General features: G+C 45.8%; 1 protein-coding gene across 1 annotated transcript in view; it reads left to right on the forward strand.

The window, feature by feature from the left end:
* The window catches only part of PAXBP1 (PAX3 and PAX7 binding protein 1), a 79,553-nt gene that overhangs the window by 18,216 nt on the left and 33,511 nt on the right, over positions 1 to 27,826 (forward strand). Inside the window, exons 6-7 of the mRNA XM_086933990.1 lie at positions 24,481 to 24,557; positions 25,500 to 25,566. Of these exons, the coding sequence (XP_086790116.1) occupies positions 24,481 to 24,557; positions 25,500 to 25,566 (144 nt within the window). The remainder of the gene's footprint in view (positions 1 to 24,480; positions 24,558 to 25,499; positions 25,567 to 27,826) is intronic.

Raw genomic sequence — 27,826 nt, forward strand, 5'->3', positions numbered from 1 at the left:
TTCAAGAGGATTATTTTGATGACTCGAGGGAGAATAGTGGTTTGGAGCTTTCGCCTGATTGGGAGCTATCTTCTGTTTCAGATGCCCCTTCAAAAGACGTTGCACCATACCATGTGGTCATCAAGAAGGCTGCAGATCTTTTGAATTTAAGCCTGCATACTGCTGAATTCAAATATAATATTTTGACTATAATATTTTGACAGAAGTCCTCTATTCCCCATCTTCTGTTGTGGAACCATTACTTCCTTTTAATGAGGCTTTGACAGAACCTATATTGGAGATTTGGAACAGGCCTCTCACAGCTCTTGCAGTTGCTAAGGGGTTGCGAGGAGGCATAGAGTGGCGCCTGGTGACCCAGTTTTTTTATCATCGCACCCTTTGCCCGAAAGTATGGTGATACAAGCAGCCTGTTCTACAGGCAGCCTGTTCAAAGAAGTCTGTTGGTACTTTCCCTCAAGTGCCTGGAGACAAGGAGTCTAAGAAACAAGATCAAACTGCGAAGAAAATATTCTCATCGGCGAGTATGGCTCTTAAGTCAACTAATGCCACATGCCTTTTGGGGAGATACATACATGCATTAATGAACTCTGTAAAGCAGTTGACTCCTAAGATTCCGGAGGAGGACAGAAAGGATTTTAATGAGGTGTTAGCTGACACACAAGCTACTGCCCGTCAAGTTATACAAAGCGGACTGGACACTGCCGTCTCAGTAGCTAGGTTTATGGGGACTTCTATTGCCTCTGGAAGAGCAGACGTTCTGCGGACGTTCAAGCAGCCTTATTGGATTTGCCCTCTGATCGTTCTGGTCTTTTTGGCAAAAAGGCTGATGCAGCTTTAGAAAGATTTACGACAGTAGGGCTACTGCCAGATCTTTGGGGTTGCAGACCAGGGGCACTGCGAGTAAAAGATATAGGGGTTTTGGACGTTCCTCCTTTCGACCCTACCATCAAACTCGACAGCAGCAGCAACAGCAAAATCCGCTGTATAAATACTACAGGGGCAAGCAAAGAGCTTGTCCTCTAGGACGCCAAGTCTCCTCCTCTTCCGACCCCCCTCCATCATCAGCAAAGCAGCCCTAGATCCGCCATTCCGGATCATGCGGGTCCTGTAGGGGGTCGGCTTACCTACTTTCTACGGGATTGGGAATCTGTTACATCGGACCTGTGGGTTCTCAATCTTTTGGAGAATAGGTATGCACTTCCCTTTCGGGAGTTCCCTCCGAATTCTCCTCCTTGCCAGGGTTTTTGCTTGCTCGGAAGACCACCTACTTCTCTTGCAAGAGGAACTCCTAACACTACTGAAAAAAGGTGCGATAGAGGTGGTTCCAGAGCAGGAAAGGGGTCAGGGATTCTACTCCCGTTATTTCCTGATCCCCAAGAAGGATGGCAGACTTTGTCCAATCCTGGATCTCAGGATCTTGAACCTTTTTCTGAAGCAGAAGTTCAAGATGCTCACCCTTGCGCAGGTTCTTCAAGCGCTGATGGAAGAAGACTGGATGGTGTCAATAGACTTGCAGGATGCGTATTTTCACATCCCTATCCTAAAGTCGCACAGGAAGTATCTCTGTTTCACGGGTGCGTTTGCAACATTACCAGTTTGCGGTCCTTCCGTTTGGTCTTGTAGCAGGGATTCCATTCTCCTACAGAACTGTGCATAGAGATTTGGAACCTCAGTGAATTAGGATGGCCCAAAACTCACCTTAGTACCCAAAATCCCCTTACCGAGCTAGCTACAGTGTCTCATTGGTCATACCAAACTCCCACTGTTTAGACAAACCAGAACATGATCTTAGAATACCTCAGGTCACTTGGAACACATAGACACTCTTTTGTTATACAATCATTTCAAACCAGAACGTGGAGTAAATGAGGACTCGTGCATATTTGAAATATTTATTGACTAATGCAGGGTTCTCAAACACAGTATCTTAGATAATACAAGCAAACATATTATAAGAAGCAAAGTTATCAGCATAGTTACTAGTCCATAAAATGCAAAAGGTGACAACATGCTAAAATGTTGAAATGAATAGGAGTTAACAACACTAATTCTCACCCTCCCTAACTAGCATATTATAGTATATCTAAGAAGGTCTCTCTGGGCTTAAGCAGGGCGACCCATACCTCAATCTCTCAGTGGCAGAGGATCACATCACCTTCCACCAGCTCTCTGCATGCGAAGCACCATCAAGTGTTTTTTTGTGCCCTTGTACCAGGCAATATAAAACGCGCCTAAAGCCAGAACTTGGCTGCAGCTGCATGTATGTTATGTCTAGGAACGTGCGAAGATCAGTGCTCATAACAACTACTGTGTTGAGATATCCTTGAAGGTTTCAGCACTCACTGTACAGACACAGCTCGCCAAGCAAGGCTGATATCAGTGTAACAACATATATTATTCTCGTATAAATCATAACGCTCTTCTAGGTTGAAAGCTAAAACAACAATTATGTGTCGTGTGCAGAAGCGGCAAAAGGTAAAATGGCGTTTAAACATTTAATAAGCTTAACTTAACACGGTATATTGGTAAGCGGTAACTATATGACATCCCCCTTTGATCCGAGCACGGATAAGATAAGACAAGATAAGGCAAGGGGCACATCATGAAAGCAGAGTTCAAGAACGATGAGCCAGGTCAAATTTCAAAATTCTGTAAAAAAAAACGTCGAAATCGACTCTCGATTCCGGACTCCACATCCCTCTGATAGGAACCTGAGACGATTGACCCCTGCCGTCTGGGAGCGCCTTGATACTTCCTGTACTGAGAGACTCGTATGAGCATGCAGGGCTCACTGAAAGAAAACGAAAGACGGTAGCAGCATCGCGCACTCCACTTTCTGCCTGCCCGTTACCAGGTGTACAGGGAATGTCCATCGGCCTCCGGCCCCCTGGTACACGGAAGAACTAAAACTTGAAAAAACTAAGTGCAAGGGTCTCGAGAGAAAATGGCGCAAGCATTATGATTCTCAGTCAAAGGAACTTTACCGTAAGGCCAGAAACCTCTATCATGGGGCCTGCTCTAGAGCTAAGGCTCTTTATGTAACTAAGACCATCGACATGGCTGCTAACAAAGCTCGGACCCTCTTCAACACAGTGAAAAACTTAGCCAGAGCAAATTCCTCGGCGGTTGCACGCCCCCTCACCTCGAAAAAATGCCAAGACCTTGCCACATATTTTGTGGAAAAGATCGACACCATTATAGCAAATATAAATCCCTCGGTGGGGGTGGATAGGGAAGTTCTTCCCTTAGATAGCCCTCCAGGAAATCGGCTGGATGCCTGGCCATGTATTTCTGGGGACACCTTAAAATCTCTGGCCACCTCTATTAAATCAGGTTCTCCGTGTGATCCCCTTCCTATTAATATCATGTGCCAATTGGATGATGGTGCTCTAGGAACTATTGCCGAGACACTTAATGCCTCCATCCGTTTGGCAACTGTTCCGGCGTCCTGGAAGCACGCTATGGTCAGCCCTCTGCTGAAAAAGCCATCTGCTGATCCAGAGGTCCTTGCAAACTATCGGCCGATATCTTTGCTACCTGCCTTCTCGAAAATTTTGGAGAAGCATATCCATGGGGCACTATCATCGCACGCGGAGAGTAACAACCTGCTCCATTTCTCCCAATCGGGCTTTAGGGCAGGTCATTCAACTGAATCCGCCCTCCTGGGAGTTACGGAGAAAATCAGGGCACTATTAGACGACGGGCAAACGGTGGCTCTCGTCCTGCTTGATTTGAGCGCGGCCTTCGACACCATCTCGCATAACAGACTGCTTGCCAGGCTGAGCGTGGATGGTGTCGGAGGGACCGCATTGGGCTGGATCAGATCCTATCTGAGCGACCGGACTTTCCAGATCTCGTCCTCACACGCACAGTCGGACATTTTTCGGTCACCTCATGGCGTGCCCCAGGGCTCAATTTTAAGCCCACTATTCTTTAACCTTTACCTCCGCCCCCTCGCTGATCTAGCAGAGCGAGTAGGTCTGGAACTCATGACCTACGCGGATGACTCACAGATTATTTTTTCCCTTACTAATTCAGAGTCTTCATCCCCTTCAGTCCTGAAACTTGGTCTCCAGGAGGTCTTCAGCTGGATATCAACTAACCAGCTGAAGCTTAATGGGGTGAAGACAGAGATTCTTCTCCTGGGGAAAAATCGTGAGCTGTGGCAAGATAGACATTGGCCGCCATCTATGGGTGTTTTCCCTAGTCCGGCTACCCAGGTTAGAAATCTTGGGGTGTGTATCGATGATTCTCTGTCCATGAAGCAGCAGGCCAACAAAGTGGCTGGCACTTGTTTTACCATCATTAAATGGCTGATTATCTGGATGCTTCCTGTGGATACCCAGAAGACCGTAGTCAACGCGCTAATAACATCTAGGCTTGACTACGGTAACATTCTCTATCTGGGCTCCAATTTAGCCGTAGTCAGACGACTACAATTGGTCCAGAACTCCGCAGCCAGGCTGTTATGTAAGATCCCTAGGACAGAAAGGATTTCGAAGCACCTTAGAGATCTACACTGGTTGAAAGTTGAAAACCGGGTCCGGTTTAAGGCCTTGACCATTATGTTCAAGATCAGGGCAGGAACCGCACCACGGTACCTGCAGAATTTGGTCAGGCCCCATGTTCCTGTACGGAATCTTCGTTCCTTAAATGGAGCAACTTTCGTGGTTCCCAGATTCAAATTGGCCCGAATGGGAGGTAAATCTTTCTCCCACCTGGGACCAGCTCTTTGGAACTCTCTCCCTTTAGCTTTGCGCAAAGAGGAAAATTTTGCCAGTTTCAAGAAAAAAGTCAAAACCTGGCTGTTTAATAAATAATTGTGTTTACCAATGGTTGTTGATCTGTGACAGTATTTTGCCTTTCAGTATCTTTTTCTCGTAGCCATGGCGCCGGGAAACCCTTTGTGGGTATCTGCGCGCATTATAAGTGTAAGAAATAAATAATAAATAAATAAATAAATTTCCTTCCATCCCAGACGCAGCTCCCAGCGATTGGTATTTATCAGGAATCTTCCTACACTGCATTTCTACATCCATCCCAGACGCGGCCCCCAGCGCTTGGTATCTATCAGGAATCTCCCTACACTGCTTCTCCACATCGCAGGAAATACATAGACCGGAACTCAAACTCGATTGAGTTCTAATTGTTAGACGTGGCCCACCCTTCCGTGACCCTATCAGTAAAACCTTCTAACCTCCCGAACCACGGATACTCAAGATATTAGGACCTTCAAGAATAAAAGTGTGCACTAGACCTCTGGTCCCTTGCTAGCAACAGCTTTGTGTGTTCCCCTCTCCCCTCCATCTCTGCCAGCCCTGACGAAGGTGCCTCACACCGAAACGCGCGTTGGCGCTACCATCTAGAACGGCAACAATATTCCACCCAACCTGCCCTTCCTAAGTTGCACCCCCGTCCATGCAACCATAAGCCCAACTTTTTTGTTGCAGGCAAAACGAGATTTAACTGTGTGAAGTGGTTGAACCTGTATCAGTATGAATGACCCCTGTAAGATGTGAGTGTCTGTTGAGCCCCTTTAAATACCCTGGAGTGGTTGGAAGACCTAATCCTGTGGAAAAAAAATGTGTCCCCACATGAAATGTTGAATTTCACTGATGGTTTTTATGAATTCTAGAATTTGCTAGCTGTTTATTGTTTCCTAAAAATGACTGATCGCATCAGAACAAATAATAATAATTAAAAAACCATCTATTTTCTATATAAAAAAATGAACTGATTGTCATCTATTTGCTGTCTTGGTTATTGATATTCTTTGAATATTGCTCCCCTCTTACCAGAATCGGATCCTGTAAAGGACCCATTATCATCTATTTTGGCAGGGTGTTCTTTTCTAATTGCTCTATTGATCCCCTCCCTTCCTGCCTACATCGCCTATTGCCATGGGGAACCCCCTTCTATTGTATATCAGTTCAGCTGCAACCATGAGCCCCGCAACGAGAGGCCACCCTCATAAAATCAGTCCTGCGTGTTTTGGAAACATACTGCAGAGAAAACCTTACCTGTGTGTAACTGTTCACAGTGTGGTGAGGGGTAAAGCCAAAAACACATTACCAAAATACAAGTAGGAATGTTGTAATCATACATACTGTTAAGAGCAACAATACCAACATGCGACCAGCCTAGGTCTGGACAGAAACACTGCCAACATATTACCTGACTGCAGCCAGTGCTGGCGTGGGAGCTGTATTGGCCTAGCATATATATGAATGTATTCGTTAGGGTATTGTGTGGGGGCAGCGAGTTGACAGTGTGGGAGGCTCCAAGATCTTGACGGGTTTTGTTTCCAGGTGGCAGAGTGGAGCGAGGCACAGCTGGTCTTGAAATTATTCTCGATTTAAAGACATTATGTAATTGAAAAATCTGCTGCGCCCAGTTCTGTAGCAAGTATGCCAACTAGCTGCAGGCCGCCCCAGGGGATCACCCCGGACCCAGGCTTCATATGGGGAGTCAGGTGGACTTTGACCCTCCACAGTGAAAATAGAATCAATCGGTTATGTCAGGATCCCTAGTCAGACAAAGGCCAGCTCCAGATTCTACCAGAGCTCACTCACTCCCAGGATACCAACCTTCAGGAGAACCTGCAGCAGAGGCCGGCTTGCAATTCCAGTATATGCCCAGGGTGTTTAAAGAGCTTTATAAATGATGTAGATTTAGATGACGAGCATTTTACACCAGGAAAACGGTAGAAAAGATAACAGAGAACAGGAGGGGCAGGAGAAAAGACAACACAGGCAACAGGAGCGGAGGCAGGAGTAAAGGCAATACGGACAACGGAAGAGGGCAAGAGTAAACACAAAAAAGACAACGGGAGGAAGAGGGAGTAAAGACAACACAGATAGCGTGAGGGGCGGGAGTAAAGAAAACACTGAAAATATGAGGGGTACAGGAGTAAAGACAACACAAAAATGGGAGGGTTGGAAGAAATTGAACACGGATAATGGGAGGTGGGGTGGTCTGGAAAGGCAACACAAACTACCGCGGGAAGGGGACCGGAGCAAAGTGACCACGGATAACAGGAGGGACCTAAGTAAACAGGGACAAATAGCAGCAGAGATCAAGAAAGTTACAATGCAAGCTGAGGCATGAAGCCATTTAGCTGTGACCCGGAAGCATGTTAAAAGGCCAGCCAGGTGGTGAAGTCAACAATCCAGTGACAACTCGCAAACTATTTTCTCTTAAAGGTCAGTGCACCCCTCAGAAGCAAGGCGGCAGAAGCAAGGGGCAGCTTGCACATGGCCAGATACGTTCTTGTATCACACTTGGCATGGGATCCTTTCCAGCTGTTGCGGGTGCATTCCTGCTCAGGCCTGAACCCAAGTGATACGGAGTGGGACAGAGCAGCACAGGCAGGCTCTGAAGATGAAACTACGCCTCTGTCTCAGAGGGACATCTGTCACTGCCCCAGGGCAGCAGTCCTAAAAGAAAAGAGTATAAGTGAAAGCACAGCCAGGCCAACAAAGGTAGGGGCAGGGCTGCTTAATGTATCAGGGAGGACATGGGTGGGGGGGGCTATTCTATTACGGAGCACAACTGTGCCTTGGCTGCAGTTTACGTCGAATGACATGGCTCCTCTGATGCTCTTCGATGTTAGATTATTTTATGCCTTATTTATCTTTTCAAAGCCAGGACCATAAAAAGAATGTGTCACAGCAGAGCTCAGATCACGGCAGGCTTGGGTGTCGACAAGGGCCGAGAACATGATGTTGGTGGGAAACAGGCAAGAAAGAACAAGTGAATCGCTGTGGGAAGGGGGGAAGAGAAATGCGGGGGAGGAGAAATGCGAGTCACGTTAGAGGGAGCAGAGCGGGAGGGGGTGAGGAGCAGAGCCTTTAAAGAGCGGAGAAGCAGATTGCCTTCAAGGCAAGTGTGAAGCAGTGGGCGGGGAAGCACAGGAGCAAATGGTAAGGTCGGGTCTGATGCAATTATGGCAAGTGCGCTGGGGAAGCCTGTGGGAGGGAGGCTGAGGCTTTGATGTGGGGAAATGCGCGTGCTTGTGGTCACGTGATTTCACGTGAACTGTTGGAAATCCGCACTTGCAATCCGCCTGGTTTAACTTTCTGGTTTCACCCCAATAGGTCTCTCTGCGAGACCTAAAGTACTGACCTAACTGTCACCTTTGGTGCATGCTGGGAGCATAGGGCTCTCTGAGGTTCTTAAAGGCAAAGTACCGAGATTCTTAGAAGTCTTAAAGGCGAGGTGCCAGTTTTCTTTTCTGTCCCAGGACAGTAATTCCTATGCAGTCTATGGGCCAAACTGCCTTCAAAAACTTGTTTTTTTTCCCTTGTTCTGGAAAATAAAGAAATTCTTGTATGAAGCCATTTGGGTGTATGGTCTCTATTACAAGTTTTCTAAAGTAATGTGTTACTATACAAGTATGGCTACGTTATTTTCTGGCTGTTTGCCTCTTTTTTAGTTGGGATTTATAGGACTGCTTAGTTATTTATTATTAGGGCTCCCGGTTTTATGGTATTTATTTTTTTACCTTTTCAGTCTGTATTTATCCATATTTATTTTTTGGGCATTTTTTCTGTATTTGTCCGCATTTATTTTTGCCACAAGCAAAAGACGACGCTACAGCTAGTATTTTTCCACATTTATTCAAATTGACAATTGTATTCGTTTTCTAGTACAATATAGGCTATATTGTACCAGAAAACAAATAAAAAATAAGTTTAAAAAAAGGTCAGGAAGTGTATGGTGGAGAGAGGAGCACGAGGTAGAAGCATAACTATAGAGCCTTTGGTGTTTGGTACCCCTGGGGCTTCTAACAACAAGCATTGGCATAGCCAATAGGTCTCGCCTTTGGGACCTTTTTAGTGTTTGGCCATGCAGCCCATTATCCTGGGTTCTACAACGTCTACAGTTAAGAGTCTGTTTTATTGTGTAGGAGGTGGCCGTGTATACCTTACACATTGCGGGGAACTCCCACTTCATGCTGCTCAACGGCCACAGGCTGGCCTGCTTACCCTGTGTTAGAGCACCTCTTACAGAGTTGTGTGTATTAAGCAAGCCTCAGGACTGAAAAACGGAGCAGGGCGAGCTTTACTGTCAATGTGCAAAATGCATGCGGCGTTAGTTCTCCACATGGAACGCAGAACCTGCTAAACTATCTCCCCACCAACAAACACAAGGAAAAGTGTACAAAAGGAAACTGTTTCGTGCAGACATATCCGATAAAACAATATATTAAATATAGTCTGAGGTCTTGGAAGCCACTGCATCTTTTAATAAAAGCTCCGCTGAAACGATAAACCACTTTAAAAAGAAAATGACGAATTGGAGAGTGGGAATAAAACAGATTACAAAAGTGCCGCAAAGAAAAACAAGAACACACTGGAAACAGTAGTGAAATGTGCATTTTAATTATAAAGAAATACACGTTCAAAAAGTGAAAACGTGTAATTAAATACACAGTAGTCTCAAAGATTAAACCATGAGAAGACAAAAATACGGTTGTCATAAGCTTGTAACTCACGACCGCAGAGCACAGACACTTTAAAGGAATTATAAAAATTGTGAAAAGGATATTATTTTGATCGCCGAATTCTCAAGGCTTGGAGGATGCAGCCATGCAACAGCTGCCTTTATTTGAAAATATTTTACACAAATGCTTACGGAGGTAACAAGGGGTCTAGCATAAACCGATTATGTTTCCAGCAAAATAATAAACAAAATATAAAAAACATATAAATATTGTATAATAGAAAGGAGGCTTCCATATTAAAATTGAAACCATAAATGGTTGAGTTCCTCCGCAAATAGTTGACTGGAAATGGGGATGATTGAATTTCTACCTCCTGGCTTCGCCACTCGACAACTGTGTGATCCTACACAAATGCCTTAATCTCACTGCAACACAAATTCCTTACGAACCAAAACAGGAAGGTTAGAAATGGGCTACATAGTAAGCAACACTTAGCCACACTGTGACACTTCTAGAAGTTTACCTCTAGTCATCTCAAATAGAAGGCTACGTGACCACAGCAAGCAAGTTATTAAACATTTGGTGAATATACGCAGAGGCCGGCCTGCACCAGAAACACTCGCCTATCTGACCGCCAAGCGTGAATTAATTAGCGAGCAGAAGAGCATATAATGAGGCAAACCACGGCGGGAGCATACATTCCGAGTGGTATCAACGCTGCAGCAGTCACTCAGAAATAATATCTAATGACAATTGTCTAATGAGTTGGAATACCCACGTAGTTTCTTTCATTGTTGAGCCAAAAGTGCATCACTCCAGAGTCAGGATTATTTTGACTAAATGCAGTCAGTGTGTGCGTGCACGGACTGACATGGCACCTATTAAGTCACGTTAGAGTGCTGTGTATGCATACGGTACTTTAACCTGCTACCACCACAAAGGAGGTTATATGGTTAAAGTGCAAGATGGCGGAAGGCTCAGAGTGCATAGGTGCAACTTTAAATCTAACATTTGCAAAGCCCGGCAGGCGCAACATTTGACTGTGAAATAACAGTGCAAAAACGGTAGTCCAAACGTCTGAGCAAATGTTAATGCAAAATTGCACCAATGCAGTCTTTGTCGAATTTTAACAGCATCTGTAATAAAGAGCTAAAAATCAACAAAAAAAGTACCCCTCAGTAAAGTTTAAACTTATGAGGGTGCATGTTAATAATTCATGGAGGATGGATCGTAGAATGACTACCTTGGTGAAGGCAACATGGGGTGTTTTGCTGTCAAATTATAATAGTAAAGGCTAACTGATGGATACAAGTACTACTGCAATACGTGCATATTGTAAAAATAACAAAAGCAAAAAGTACAGAAAAACTTGTCCGATTCACAGGTTCTCCTTCCTGCTCGACTATGCATCCCTTACTCCTAATTTTTCCCTTTAGGTAGGGTCCGTTTCCTTGCTACATTTCTTTCTCAGCCCCAATATTTTCAAAGTTCTTAACCCTCCAGTGGGTTCAAGGGCTGGTTGCGTGTTTCAATAACGCCATCCTCTCGCCGACCGGCTATGAACCCACTGGAGGGTTAAGAACTTTGAAAATATTGGGGCTGAGAAAGAAATGTAGCAAGGAAACGGACCCTACCTAAAGGGAAACATTTTGAACTTCAAATCCCAGCATTCAAGTGGGTAATGAAAGTTAAATAATTGAACTGTATCCCTGCCTGTGCCCCTCCCCTTTTGAAAAAGCTGCAGGTGCAGCGAAACGCGTCAAGGGACTTCAAAAGACAAGAGTTGTTGGCGTGTTTGTGCTGAATAAAAGAAATGTTTTTCTTATCCTCTCGGAGTCGCGTCTCCCATGCTTTGGGGCACCTTTGAATCGATTAACAGCGGCAGGCTCCGTGCCGCGGGAGAAGCACCGCCTGGAACCTGGAACCGGGTCTGCGAGGCTTTGACCCTTCATAGCCGGTCGGCGAGAGGATGGCGTTATTGAAACACGCAACCAGCCCTTGAACCCACTGGAGGGTTAAGAACTTTGAAAATATTGGGGCTGAGAAAGAAATGTAGCAAGGAAACGGACCCTACCTAAAGGGAAAAATTTTGAACTTCAAATCCCAGCATTCAAGTGGGTAATGAAAGTTAAATAATTGAACTGTATCCCTGCCTGTGCCCCTCCCCTTTTGAAAAAGCTGCAGGTGCAGCGAAACGCGTCAAGGGACTTCAAAAGACAAGAGTTGTTGGCGTGTTTGTGCTGAATAAAAGAAATGTTTTTCTTATCCTCTCGGAGTCGCGTCTCCCATGCTTTGGGGCACCTTTGAATCGATATATATATATATATATATATATATATATATATATATATATAATATAATTTCACTGCTTATGACTTTGATGAGTATACCCCTGGAAGAGAACTAGGATTACAGGTAAGTAACTTATCCTTACTTCGGTAACTCTTTTTCTGGTGGATACAGTATCTGCCTGTGGATTCCTCACTGGCCCACCCGCCTCCCCGTTGTCCACTCTTCTATACCTAAGTTATTGGCAATGTTTTAATGCATATGTGTTGCTTTCAAACGTAGTGTGTTGTTCTACTTGATTAGCTTCATTATCTTCACACTATGTGTGTTATCTTGACCATTGTGTACTGTGTATATACACTGCCTGTTTTCTGCGTCAGCCCCAAGAAGAAGAGGCGTTTGGCCTCGAAACGCGTAGGGCGCATGATGGATGTAAATATGAAAGGAGAAGCGGGGATTCCAGGGCACGAGGTGACTGAGAACTGGAAGGCACGGCGCGCTATGTGTGACTGCTGAAAGCGCAGGTGCGCTCCTTGCTCGTTTTGTATACACACGGCTGCCCCTGGCCGTGCAGCAGAGCACCATCCCTGGCTGGAACGAATGGGACACACAGCACAGGGAGGCCTGAGCGTTGCACGCAGCTTCGCTATGAGAGGTATAGCGCTCCGACTTGAATGACTGTTCCTGAATCCCTACACACTCCCCCTACTCAAGGGATTAAATGACATTGCAATCCGCTAGAAATCAGGAATACCCACTGAAGGGTTTGTTGACATTTGCGCCTTGGACTACAACAACCAGCAACCCTGGTTGTGCAAGATGCTTTAGACACGCCCACTTAGGGCATTAGTGTCCAAACGAAATAAAGTTGGAATCTCCAAAGGTGCAAACACTGCCTGTTTTCTGCGTCAGCCCCAAGAAGAAGAGGCGTTTGGCCTCGAAACGCGTAGGGCGCTTGATGGATGTAAATATGAAAGGAGAAGCGGGGATTCCAGGGCACGAGGTGACTGAGAGCTGGAAGGCACGGCGCGCTATGTGTGACTGCTGAAAGCGCAGGTGCGCTCCTTGCTCGTTTTGTATACACACGGCTGCCCCTGGCCGTGCAGCAGAGCACCATCCCTGGCTGGAACGAATGGGACACACAGCACAGGGAGGCCTGAGCGTTGCACGCAGCTTCGCTATGAGAGGTATAGCGCTCCGACTTGAATGACTGTTCCTGAATCACTACACTCTCCCCCTACTCAAGGGATTAAATGACATTGCAATCTGCTAGAAATCAGGAATACCCACTGAAGGGTTTGTTGACATTTGCGCCTTGGACTACAACAACCAGCAACCCTGGTTGTGTAAGATGCTTTAGCCACGCCCACTTAGGGCGTTAGTGTCCAAACGAAATAAAGTTGGATTCTCCAAAGGTGTACACACTGCCTGTTTTCTCCGTCAGCCCCAAGAAGAAGAGGCGTTTGGCCTCGAAACGCGTAGGGCGCATGATGGATGTAAATATGAAAGGAGAAGCGGGGATTCCAGGGCACGAGGTGACTGAGAGCTGGAAGGCACGGCGCGCTATGTGTGACTGCTGAAAGCGCAGGTGCGCTCCTTGCTCGTTATATATATATATATATATAATTCACTGCTTATGACTTTGATGAGTATACCCCTGGAAGAGAACTAGGATTACAGGTAAGTAACTTATCCTTACTTCGGTAACTCTTTTTCTGGTGGATACAGTATCTGCCTGTGGATTCCTCACTGGCCCACCCGCCTCCCCGTTGTCCACTCTTCTATACTTAAGTTATTGGCAATGTTTTAATGCATATGTGTTGCTTTCAAAAGTAGTGTGTTGTTCTACTTGATTAGCTTCATTATCTTCACACTATGTGTGTTATCTTAACCATTGTGTACTGTGTATATATTTCTACTGTGTTCCGCCCTTTTTTCCGTGCCTCGAAGGCACGGAAAAAAGGGTGGAACTGATGTCATCACGCCGACGTGGGCCTATTATGGAGCCGCGCGCGATGCCGTGCTTCTGTGACGTCGGCGCGAAGCTACAAAAAGAATTTCCGTATGTTGCTGACGCAAGGGGATATTCACAAGGTGAGGAATCCACAGGCAGATACTGTATCCACCAGAAAAAGCGTTACCGAAGGTAAGTAACTTGTTCTTTAGAAGGGATGTGCGAGCCATGCCTATTGTGAGCTACATTTGAGAAGAGAGCTTTAAAGTCATGAGTACTCCAGCCACTAGATACAAAATATTAAACTACAGTGGATGCTCCTGTATGTTTGACTGGCCACCCACAGTCTGATTAAGTCATTACACAAGCAGCTCAGTGCGGATCTAAAAACCCGTTGGTGCCAATCACTGCACCTCGAAAGGTGGGCGCCTTGATAATATTGAGAAACGGTTTTCATCCATGTTGGAGCTTAGTTAGGGCAGATTTAGGAAAGTGCCCCTTTTTGACATGGTCACTCCCACTTTTTGCCTGGTAAATGATGTGATCTCGACAAAGTGCACTGGGTTCCTGCAACCAGGTCCCCAGTGCCAGAGCTCCTATCCAAAACTGTACTATTGTTCCCCCAATTGGCAAAAACTGGTGCCCAAGGCCTGAGGTACTTAAAAGGGCTGCTAAGGGCTGCAGCACAAATTGTGCCACCGTAAGGTACCCATGAACAAGCACATGCAAGACTGCCATTGCAGGCTGCATGTCTTGGTGCAAAACAAAAGTGAAAATACGACATGTCACACAATCATGTGTGCCATGTCCCCTGCCACTGCATGTCTTATTTCTAAGTCACCCCAACAGCCCTAAGGCAGTGTGCTGAATATTACATGAGGGCACACCTGCATGAGCAGATGTGCCGCAGTGCTGGTCAGTCTTATTACTGCCAGTGTAAGTGGACAGGGAAGCCATTTTAAAACGTGCTGGACACTGGTGAAAACGAATTCCCCCAGCTACATGAAGGCATCACTGAAAATAGGTATGTTTGGTATCCAACATCTCATATTGGTAAACCCACACTGATGCCAGTGTTGGATCTATCAAGACATGCACTCAGATGGCACCTTAGAGGTGCCCCACTGAAAACCTACCTGCCTCTGCAGTGCTTGCTGACTGGTTTTTACCAGCCTGCCACCCGAGACGCTGTTCTGACCTCCTTGGGTGAAAGCCTTTGCTCGCAGGAGACCCAGAACAAAAGCCTGTATGAGAGGAGGGTAGAACACCCCTTCCCACAGTATGACACAGTGTTCGAGGCATGTGGGCTGCTGAATTCATATCTGTGCATAGATCGCCGCCTAGTGTTGGGTCCGGATGATTGCACATTGTTGTCCTGGAAGAGTCTTCGAAGTATCACGAGATAGGTGGCTCCTCCCCTGGACTACAGTGCGCATGGGCATCCTCTCCATCCTCAGATTGTTTTTTTCCGCCATTGGGTTCGGATGTTACTATCTTAGCTCAAGTTAGGAAAACTTTCTACGAAGCCAAAAGGCTTTCTACAGCGTCGGTATTGTTTCGTTCGGTACCGATCCCTTTGCTTCGAGAGGACATTGAGGAATCAGACGGTTTTTCTTCCAATATCGAGCCGATCTTCGATCTACGATGGAAAGAAGCCCATTTAAAAGGTGTCCACTTTGTAATGCAAAGTACCCGCACATCGATGTCCACAGGTGTGCAACAAGTGCCTGTCCCCGGATCACAACGAAGCCAACTGTATGGCCTGTGCCCGGTTCAGGTCGAAGAAAAGTCTTCGGATTCGACGCGCGGCTCGATTGGAGTCGCAGAAATCAGCGCCTGTTCCAGAAAACATCTTCGGGACCTAAGACGAAGAGGTCGTTGATCTGGAGGATCAAGAAGAACACTCTGATCCGGCTTCGGGCCATGACTCAGAGTATGACGCCGAAGACGAAGAGGTGTTAGAAGAAGACGAAAACGTCGTCGAGGAGGTAGGAGACGGTGCAGAGGCCCTTGGGGCCGTAGAAGATAGCTCAGGCGAGGAGCTAGGCCCAACCGGTTATACGGGGGCCGACGATGAAGCGCTCCCTAAGGCTCAGGTCGAGGGATCGCCACAAGGCCTTACCCGAGATCTACAGACTCGTTCAACAGCCCCGCATAAAGGCCCGGCTTCGAACATATATAAAGAGCCATCGGTTTCGAAACCGCCATCGGTCGATAATAAGGCATCGAAACCAAAAGCATCACTGCCAAAACCGAAGTGAAGCTAACTCTGGTCGGCTCCAAGGCCTCAAACCCCTCGGAGCCGAAGAAACAGAAAAAGGCCGTCAATACGAAGAAGCTCAAGAAGATCATCGAGCTGACGGTTGGGGCACCAAAGGCCAAAGTCAAGGCTGTCGAACCGACAAAGCCGACACCGAAGGGAGTCGACACGCACAAAAGGCCCGGACCAAAAGAAGGGTTCGATCCTCGGTCGAGGCCTGCGGACAAGACAAAGACTGGCTCCAAGGACCCTGTCGAGTCGACGCAACCGAGCCCATTCATAGCCAAAGAGGTGTCGGAGTCACTCCAACGCATCAAAGATAAGGCTACAGCAGTCGGGCCGAAGAAGGCCCCAACGCCAAAGCTGGTCGGAAACGTTCAGCCCGCATCGACACTGATCAAATTCGGGTTGCCACCAACGGTGTGTCCGAAGATGTTCGAACCGAAGAAAGGTATCGGAGCCATCAAAAAAGTGTTGATGGTAGTGGAGGCTACAGAGGAGCCTGAAGAACAGGAGTCGAAGCAGTTCATCGACTCGGAAACTGGTAGACTGTCCATATATAAAAGGAAGATCATACCAGAGACACCCATGGAGTCATATAGGATTCCCTTAAAAAAGAAGAGGGATTTAACAACATCGCCAGTTCTTGTGGAACCTCTCCAATCCTATGGTCCAGAACCTCGGACTTTTTCACCTACATACTCAGATGTAGATGCGCAGGGGATGATGAAAATAAAGATGACATTTATCATGTGGACACTGATCCCGATGATCAAAACCAACCATGGGCTGACCCAGCTGACCCAAAAGATCTGCACACTGCCCCTGATACACAGGTATACAGTGTAAAAACATCTCCCACTGAGGACACTACTGCCTTTAATGCCCTTATTGAAAGAGCGGCAAGTAACCATGACGTGCAACTACATGCTGACCAGGTGGAGGAAGACTTTCTGGTCGACACCTTTTCCACTTCAGAAAGAACAGTCAAGACTCATTGACGCAAACCTCTACTCCAAACCCCACTGCATAACACCCAATGATCCAAAAAACAATGCTACATGGTCATCCTTTGACACCTACTCTGAAGAGGAAATTGGCAAACTGCTCAGCACCTTGAAACCTTCCAATCACCTCACGGACCCCCTCCCTGCTAACGCTGTCAAAGACTTCACCCCTTTGCTCCTTCCACTCTGGACTAAAATTATCAACAGCTCACTTCAACAAGGAATCATCCCTGACTCCCTCAAAGTTGGACAAGTCACACCTTTACTAAAGAAACCTACAGCCGACCCATCGGATCTAAACAATTACCGTCCTATTACCAATATTCCCACTCTCGCCAAACTCCTGGAAAAATGCGCACAACTACAATTGACCAAACACATTGATCAGTTTGATCTCCTCAACCCTCATCAATCAGGCTTCCGAGCAGGACACAGTACAGAAACTGCTATGACTCACATAATAGACGACGCCCTTCAAATCCTAGATCAAAATGATACCTGCCTCCTCATCCTTCTTGATCTCTCTTCAGCATTCGACCCCGTCAAACATGAGAATTTACTCGAACTTTTAAACACAAGAATGGGTCTATCTGGGGCTGTTCTCAAGTGGTTCACTTCCTTCCTTCACAACAGGTCGCAGAAATTCAAGAGCAACAACAAGATGTCCGCGCCAATACCGGTATCGTTGGGCGTCCCCCAAGGATCCTCCCTATCCCCAACTTTGTTCAACCTAGTTATGGAACCTCTCACCACCTTGCTACAAGCATCCAATGTACTCTTTCACATGTACGCCGATGACACCCAACTATATCTCAAATTACAATCCCCCAAAGACATTGTACTCCTGAACTCAACGATCAGAAGCACACCATCTTGGCTTGCCGATAATCATCTCAAACTCAATGCTCTGAAAACAGAGTTCCTTCTGATCTCACCTCCCGCGAAGATCTCTTCCACTCAACTTTGGCTTAAACACCTAACTGCACTCAATGTCCAACCCACCATCGTGGACTCAGCAAAATCTTTAGGCATAACACTCGACACCAATCTCAACATGCAGCAACATATCGGCATGGCAACTAAGGGAGCGAACTACCAAATCAATACCCTGAGGAGACTTAAACCCTTCCTCCCTGCCAAAGACTTCCAAACTGCAGTACAAGCACTAGTCATTCCCCGAATAGAATACGGCAGCATCGCTCTCTGCGGTCTCCCTCTAACTTCTACTGCACCCCTAAGAGCTTCTCTAAACGCTGCAGCGTGGCTCATCACTGGGTCACATATCTCCCCTGACTTGAAATCCCTGAACTGGCTGCCTTTTGAAGCCAGAATACATCTGAAAATCGTCTGCATGACACACAAGGCTGTACACCTAAGCTCACCCGGATACCTCACCCAGAAGCTGACAATCTCTGGCGGCACTAGAAACACTAGAGGCACAAACAAACTTCTGCTAAAACCTCGAAGATTACGGAAGGAAAAAACTTATAAACGCTCCTTCTCAGGAATGGCACCCAGGATCTGGAACTCACTCCCTCCTGAAACCAGGCTCATATCATCCATCACACTCTTTAAGAAAGAAGTAAAAGCTATCCTCATGGCTAAATACACCTGAGCTATTGACGTCGGTTTTCAAAGTCGCTGCACCAGTCGGTATTATCTGTTAGATCCCTTCGATTATTTGTTTTACTTGTGTTTTTGATTTACCTGATGATCTATGCTTTCACTTATTTGTACCCCTTGCATTATTGATGTAACTGTTTTACTATGCTCACTCCTATGCCTTCCCCACCCCACTGATTACCTACAATTTCGCCATATCTAATGGCCTGTTTTGTATGCACTGTAAAGCGCTCTGATATCTGCAAAGATCTGGTTCGCGCTATATAAAACTTTCAAAATAAAATAAATAAAATAAAGACCCTGCCCATGATAAAAGGGGTCCTTAAGCATGCTGGTGACATTTTTAAGGAAACCACCAGGGCCAGGGTATTAAACCCAAGAATTGAAAAGAAATATAGACACCTGTGGACCCTACTTATATAAGAGGACAGTTGCCATTGGACTCATTGGTTGTTTCTAATGCACGTAAAAGGGCAAACTCCCAGACTACAGGTGATTCTCCTCCTCCTGACAAGGAGTTGAAAGTACTGGAAACTTCAGGAAAAAGGGTGGCAGCGCAGGCAGCCAACATCTGGCGCATTGCCAACACTCAGGCACTCTTAGCCAGATATGACAGGTCCTATTATGATACCCTTGAGACACTGTTGCAACACCTACCAGATCAGTACAAGGAGGGTGCAGAACTACTAATCCAAGAAGGAAAGCTTATAACCAATGCTTCCATCAAGTGCGCGCTAGACGCAGCTGACACTACAGCCAGGGCCATTAACACTAGCGTCATGTTAAGGAGACATGCCTGGTTAAGAATCTCTGGATTCAAGCCAGAAATACAAACTTCTATCCTCAATCAGCCAGTTAACCCGGACTACTTATTTTGACACCACCCTTGAAAAAATTAAAAAAGACACGAGACTGCAAAGTCTATGGGGGCTCTGCAGTCCCAGCAGTTTCGGGGTGGCTCCTTTCGTCGCTCAAATACTAGAGGACCTTCAAGAGGCCAATCCACACAGCAGACACAATACAGTAAAGGAGGTACACAGTCCACCTACAATAAAAACAACAGGGGTGGATATCGTGGAAACAACATCAAGGGCAGAGGAAGAGGAAACAACAGTTCCAGATCCTCTGCCAATACCAAACAGTGACGCCCTGTCACTGCCCCCCCGACCACTTAACACCTGTTGGGGGGGAGACTACAACAGTTCCTGCCAGTCTGGAAATCCATCACCACAGACGGGTGGGTGAGAGACATTGTCCAGTACGGGTATTGCCTGGAGTTAACATCCACTCCACCCAACATACCACCAAGACACCGTCCTATGTCCGCAGAGCACTTACACTTATTTCAGCAGGAGGTCGTCAGCATGCTGCAAAAAGGGGCCATAGAGCTCGTGCCTGTAGAAGACCAAGGCTCAGGGGTGTGCTATCTGTACTTCTTAATGCCCAAAAAGGACGGGTCTCTAAGACCCATACTGGACCTTAGGCCTCTAAACAGCTACATTCTGTCAGAGCATTTTCATATGCTTACAGCAGGTTCTACCATTACTAAGTCAGGGAGACTTCCTCGTGACTCTAGATCTAAAAGATGCACTTCACTGGCTTCCTGTAGCACAACGCATTTTGTTCAAATCTTTGGTGTTGGCGTTTCGGGCAATTCATGACCAAGGCCCCTCGTACTTGAGAAAGAGATTCATAAGGTACATCCCGGCACGCACCCTGAGATCCGCTTCTTTGTTTAAACTGTCCCTTCCCCGTTTTAAATGTGCCAGACTGGGCGGCCAGTCGCTGTCTGTTGTGGTGGCTCGGGCCTGGAATGCACTCCCTCTCCATCTGCGCTCCACGCCGACAGTGGCTGCCTTCAAAAAGCACCTGAAAACTCACCTATTAAAGAGTGCAGTCTAGGAGGATCCCTCGATGTTTTGTTCTTTGCCTTTTTGTTTTCCCCCGCGCCAGGATACTCTCCAGTAACAGAGCGCGTTACAAAATGGTTTATACTTATACTTCTACTTATTTCCATATACCCATACACCCATCACACAGACAGTATCTCAGGTTCACTATTCAAAATCAACATTATCAGTTCAAAGTCCTCCCTTTCGGAGTAACAGCGGCACCCAGGGTGTTCACAAAGTGCCTGGCGACTGTAGCAGCACACCTAAGGAGACAGCACATACATGTCTACCCTTATTTGGACGACTGGCTTATTCAAGCAAAGACGGCCCAGCTGTGTGCCAGCCACATGTCCCACACCATTCATCTTCTTCACAGTCTGGGATTCTCGCGGAATTATCCAAAGTCACATCTTCAGCCCGCCCACCTGCGACAGTACCTGGGCGCGACAATAAACACTCTGGCAGCCAAAGCTCAGCCAAATTCAGCGAGGATAAACAGCATGCAATTGCTGATACAGAAGTTCAGACCCCAACACTCACTTCCAGCAAGTGTTCATACAGTTGATAGGCATGATGGCCTCCTGTATCTTCATAGTCCCGCACGCGAGACTACATATGCGCCCGCTTCAGGAGTGCTTGGCACGTCAGTGGAATCATGCTCAAGGACAATGGAAAGACCTAGTGTTGGTGAGCAGTAGGGCATACAACTCCCTGCATTGGTGGAACCCACGAAACCTTTGCACGGGCCGACTGTTCCAAGAGCCTGTACCACAAATAATACTGACAATATCTCTCCAAGGATAGGGAGCTCATGTACTCCATTACACGGTGCAGGGACTATGGACAGCACAGCAAAAGAGGATGCACATCAACCTTCTGGAATTGATGGCAATTTTCATGGCAATGAAGGCTTTCAAAGTACACTTGTGCAGCAAAGTCGTGTTGATCCGGACGGACAACATGACTGCCATGTACTACATACAAAAGCAGGGAGGAACACACTCTCGACAGTTGTCTCATCTGGCTCAGAGCATGTGGAAGTGGGCCATTCAGAGGAACATCTTCCTCATGGCGGAACACCTCCCGGGCAAGGACAACCAGATGGCGGATCTGCTCCGCAGACGCAGCCACCAGATGCACGAGTGGGAGATACATCAATCAGTACTCCAACCGTACTTCCAGCAGTGGGGTCATCCACAGATAGACCTGTTCGCCACAAGGGAAAACGCAAAATGCCAAAGCTTCACCAGCAGGTTCCCACAGTCGCAGGGCAATGCAATATGGATGAACTGGTCAGGCAAATTTGCGTACGCTTTCCCCCCAGCACCTCTAATACCGCTAGTGGCACGAAAACCGAGGCAACACTCGATGACACTCATCCTGGTTGCTCCAATGTGGGCACGCCAACCATGGTACACCACGTTTCTAGAACTATCCGTGGTACTGCATCAAAGGCTGCACCTCACACCCAGGCTTTTGACGCAGAGCCATGGCGACATTCAGCATCCAGATCCGCAACAGCTCAACCTGGCGAACTGGCTCCTGAAGTCTTAGAATTTGGCTACCTCAACTTGCCGCCAGAATGTATGAATATCATCAAGGAGGCAAGACGGCCCACAACCAGAGCATGCTATGCGGCTAAATGGAAAAGGTTTGTCATATATTGTAACAATAATGACATTAACCCACTGGATGCATCTATTCAAAACATTATCTGTTACTTGTTGCACTTATACAGGTGTAATCTGGCGTACAGTTCCATTCGTATACATTTATCAGCAATAGCAGCTTATCTTCAAAACAGGCAGCACCTCTCACTATTCAGAGTGCCTGCAATTAAGACTTTTCTGGAAGGACTCAAGAGTTATCCCTCCCAGACACCCGCCTTCACCAGTCTGGAACCTCAATGTGGTCCTCACCAGACTGATGGGACCACCTTTTGAACCTCTACACTCTTGTGAGATTCAGTTTCTAACCTGGAAAGTGGCTTTCCTAGTAGCCATTACCTCACTACGAAGAGTTAGTGAACTCCAGGCCCTAACCATTCAAGAGCCGTTCATACAGGTCCACGCAAAAACGGTTGTACTACGCACCAACCCTACATTCATGCCTAAGGTGATTTCGCAGTTCCACATGAACCAGACCATAGAACTGCCAGTTTTCTTTCCTAATCCAGAAAATGTTGCAGAGAGATCCCTACACACATTAGATGTCAAAAGGGCTCTTATGTACTATATAGACAGAACAAAGGACTTCAGAAAAACAAAACAGCTTTTTGTTGCATTTTCCCCACAACACAAAGGCAACCCCATTTCCAAAGCAGGGATAGCCAGGTGGATCGTTAAGCGTATACAAATTTGCTATGCTAAGGCTAAACGCACACTAACCATTCCACGAGAGCACACTCCACACGTAAATTAGGAGCGTCCATGGCTTTCCTGGGGAATATTCCTTTAGAAGAGATATGTAAGGCAGCCACATGGTCCACCACACATACATTTACGAAACACTACTGCGTAGATGTGCATTCTAAACAGCAGGCAGCTGTAGGACAGGCTGTTCTCAAAACTCTTTTTCAGACTGCTGCAGCTGGCACGGGCAGCCGCCGCTAACAGGAGGGACTGCTATATAATCTATGCACAGATATGAATTCAGCAGCCCACATGCCTCGAACCGAATATGCTACTTACCAGTATGCATCTGTTCTTGGCATGTAGGGCTGCTGACATTCATATCGCCCACCCTCCTCCCCGGCGCCTGTAGAAGATGTAGCATTCAGAATTACTCTGTAGCATGGACATCACTCACTGTATTGCACTCCATCTCTGCCACAATGGCGAAAAACAATCTGAGGATGCCCATGCGCACTGTAGTCCAGGGGAGGAGCCGCCTATCTCGTGATACTTCGAAGACTCTTCCAGGACAACAATGTGCAATCATGCGGACCCAACACTAGGCGGCGATCTATGCACAGATATGAATGTCAGCAGCCCTACATGCCAAGAACAGATGCATACTGGTAAGTAGCATATTCGATTAGCCTCCTTGGTCCTGTGAGCTTTAAAGAAGCTGCCTCCTTTGGAACACAAATCTGGCTCCCCTCAAAGTAGAGAAATTCCCTGCCCCCCCCCCCCCCCCCCCCTTATCCAGAGCCCCCATGGCACCTGGACAGGTGGGGAAATTACCTAGTCAGGTAGACGTGCGAACTCCAGGCTAATACCACCCCTATGGTGGGTTACTGTGAGGTGGACATGATTTTTCAGAAGTAGCCATCTTTGTGATGGCATACCTAGGAATTCTGGGCCACGGTTATTCACACTTCCCACAGGGAGTGGTCATTTAGGGTGCGTAGTGACCCCATAATCTCCTACCCCACACTTCCCTTACACTCCTAAATTCAGAATTTTGGGGCGTCCCTGGCACCAGTTAAACCGATCCTGATGACCTAAGAAGATAAAGGACACAGGGGAGCCGCAAAAGCCAAGAAGAGAGAAGCAGCAGCTGGCCTGGTACCAACCCTTTTAACTGGAGAAGCATCTACTTGTGTTAGGCCGGAAGAGGTTGAGCAGGTTGGTGGCCGTAGCGTCTCTCATACTTATAGATCGCAGGGATGCTTGTTATTTCTTTTATGTAAAGAGGCACGCCCTTGTCCTTCTGAAATATCTTTCCGGATCTGCTTTGATTATTCATATGAATTGACATTTCAGTGACTCGTCAGATTGCCATTGTTTGAACTAGGATGCCAACATGCACTTCTCTGATCTGTGAGTGCAGAAACAGCTTTTGTGTATGTATCCACAAGCTGCATACCTATATCCTCTCACACAAGCACTTTGATCCTGGATAGACTTCTGCTGCTGCCGCCTTCAGGCTTCTTTTCCTGTCGGAGAAAACACCTGAATATTGTTAAGGGTATCACTGATTGTTTAATAAAGCCTTGATTAAGTTATTTTTAGGTGGATTTTTAAAAATATTTTGTCACTTGAGCTATACTGTATATTTACTTTCAGGCGTTGCTAAAGGCTCTTTTGATGAGAATGCGAAGAACATTGGATGACGATGTGTTTATGCCACTGTATCCCAAAAAGTAAGTCTTGCAAGAGTACCCATAATGCCATTCATAGTGCAAATCTTGATAATACAATATAATCCTCTAAAGTTCAAGTCCCCTTTGTTTTTACTGTTTCTCATTGAGGCATTGAATTATGGAAAGTCCTTTCTTAATGGCTGTCCTTGCCTAGCAGTTTATGGTTTGTTAGCCTGCTTAAGTCTAAAGAAAAATCTTCAGATTTTCAATCTTTGGCGTAGTAAAAGTCAGGCAGATACGAGCTATGCTTCAACCTCAACTGACGATAGATCATTTCAGTCTCTTGGACCAGTGGAAAAAGCATGCTTTTAAACCCTACATATAATTGCAGAAAAAACAGGCTTTTTGTTAAGGTTTAAACTGCAAAAGGCAGACCGTTATTGTCTGACCATAAAATGTAAAATGATGGTTGTCACTTCATTGTTACCATGATTTCTATGCAGTTCTATTTTTCGTCACCTGTTTAAAATTCAGCCATACAATCCATTTCAGAAGTGATAGCTCATAGCAAAGTATGTAGTGTAACTGAAGTAATTTTGTTAACATGTTGCAGTCCTTCGTGAATATGCTTGCATTGAACTCCTTTGACATGTTATTTCTAGTTATACTTAGTTAATCTGTACCTTCTGATTGGATTTTTGAAAAGTTTTTTCTTATAATGGGTTTCTTTAAGCTCCATTCTTTAAAGAAATACATTCAAAGGAAACTTTTGACCCATGGAATGGGTGTGTAGTGCAAGATTTAAAATCCACAATTAAAGTGCCCCAACATTTGGCTATTTCCAACTGTAAAATGTGTTATCTGCATTTAAGAAGCAAGTCTCTCCGATCAATGATTGAAAGCGGGAAACCTAAGTTTGAAATACTGCTAATATAATGTTTAAATGTGTAATAAACCAAATATGTGGTTTCAGATTTTTACCTATTTTGTGTTATATTACAGTGTGCTTGAAAATAAGAATTCTGCACCATGTTTGTTTTTCCATCGCCAGTTTTGGTCCTCTGTTAAGGTAAAATAAAGCTACTTTTTATAGTGAAGTACGGTTGATTTTGAAATGTGTTGTGGGAGAACAACATATGGTGTGCCAAAATATTGAAAATATCCTGTGTGCATACATGACTCTGAATTTACTTGAAGAAGGGCTGCCAAGTTTTCACTGGGCTTATGTGTGATACTTCCAGTATGAGGTGTGCTTATGTATGTGACCTTTTTATATCTTATGTGTGACACTTTAAATAACGCTTAATCACCGTACACTATTCATTGTTCTTCAATACCTCCCATTGGTGTCGGAGTACAGTAATCCACCATGCACTCTTCGTACCCCTTCAATATCTCTCCTAGCAACCTCTCCAGTAGTTCTATACCTAACTACGTCCTTTCAAGTCTTTAGGTTTTTTATTTTTTATTCAAACCAGAGTATGAACTTTACTTCCCCTCCTTAAAGACTCACGTGGATCTAGCAAATGGCATATTCTGTTGTGGTAATTTAGCTTTTTAGCTCGTATCACTTTTTTCCAAGGACTTTAAATTAAAAAAAAATGTATACCTATAATTTAAAGTCTGATATTGCTAATCCCACATCGCAAAGTGCTCTTGGCATGAAAGTTAGGAGTGGCTTAATGCGGCTTACATTGCCAAGTAGCAATTTAGACTCTAAGCCAGCACATCCCTGTGACACACTTTTCAGACACCGCCCAACTCCACTACTTTGACCCTGTACAAACAAGCTTCATGTTCACCTCCTGAGTTTCCAGATGCTAGCAGATCTGTAGATGTGGGAAAAGCACTGCACAAGGAGAAAAAGTAAACATATGGCACTAAACAAATGGTTCTGAGGCTGGTTGTCATATGTCATAATTTGCTCTCAAAATTAAATTATGTATTGGGTATAATATGACTGTCTGTTTAGTTTAAGATTAAAATGTCAATGTTATCATTACCACTCTTACCCGTGCTCCTTACATAACAAAACCTGGGCCAGGCAGTTGCAGCAATGATTTCAAGTTGATCCATGCCATGTTTTGCTGTGTGAATCTTTTCTGAATTCACATGCTGTGCATTATTCCGCCATCTAGTGGTTGAGTCCGGAATTGTTGTATTTGTCCCTTTTTTAGGTCTCGCCTAGGTACCGTCCATATTTGTTGTTGGCTTGTCTAATTTTGCTTTGTAAATGCTGGCTACTGATTCACCAGGAGGCTTTTTAGTCCCTCCTTAGTACCCCCTTGTCTTCATTTGTAACCTCCCATGGGGACTGGCCTTTTACTTTGGCTGTTACACCGTACGTCGTCTTTAGTCTGTAAGCACTATTTTCTTTAATGAGTATCTCTTACTGCAGGAGGGTCTCTCCTATGCAGTTGTGACCACCGGCTTGTTTATTTAATTCTTAGAAATCGAGGAGCTCTTCATTTGTCATTGGGGACAGAAAGGGGCAACTCAGCGATGCCTTTAAGCATTTGGAATGCAATAGGTCTCGCATTTGCGAGAATTTAAGCTATTTGGCATTGTAAATGACCATGCATTTTATTTATGTTTTAAAAACCAAAACATAAATAAAAGGCATTGCTATTTACAATGCCAATAGCTCAAACATGCGTAAATGTGATACCTATTGTCTTTCTTTCCTGTTGGTGGGCATCGATGTACTACCATTTGGTGTCCCTTGTGACGTCGCCGTGCTTCCGCCAGAAGCTCCCAGCTTTGGTCACCATCTTCAGATCCTTTTTTTCCGCTGTTGGGGCCTAGAACCATACGGAAGGAGCTCCAAGCTTTAAAGGGAAGAATCGACTAAAAAAACTGGAAAAATCAAGAACAATCGACAAGACATCCGATCAACGTACGGGAGGACACCAAGAGGGGAAGGAACAACCTCGTTGACTATCGGAGAACAGTGCGCGTGCAGGGGGCTTCCTATGCGTGCTGATGGAAAAAATTGTGTTCAAGTTCTGCCAGAACTGCCATCACAAGTTCACCCAGAAGGAACAACATCCAGTCTGCAACCTCTGCTTACCGGTAGACCACCAAAGTGAGGATGGCAGCGCGTGTTCAGCATTCACCTTAAAGACCCTTAGGGCGAGGGAGAAGTAGAGAAGAGCCATCTACAACATGCAGGGCCAGAGTGCAGCACTATCGCTACAAGACCTGGGCCTCTCAAGCGAGGAGGAGGAGAATGTCTTGGAAGGAGAGAATGAGACGGACTTCCAAGTGGTGGATGAAAATAAGTCTTCTAGAGAGGTAAGAGAGCAGTTTTCTTTGAAGAAACAGACTCA

This window comes from Lissotriton vulgaris, chromosome 8 (assembly GCF_964263255.1).
Source record: "Lissotriton vulgaris chromosome 8, aLisVul1.2, whole genome shotgun sequence".
NCBI classification, from domain to species: domain Eukaryota; kingdom Metazoa; phylum Chordata; class Amphibia; order Caudata; family Salamandridae; genus Lissotriton; species Lissotriton vulgaris.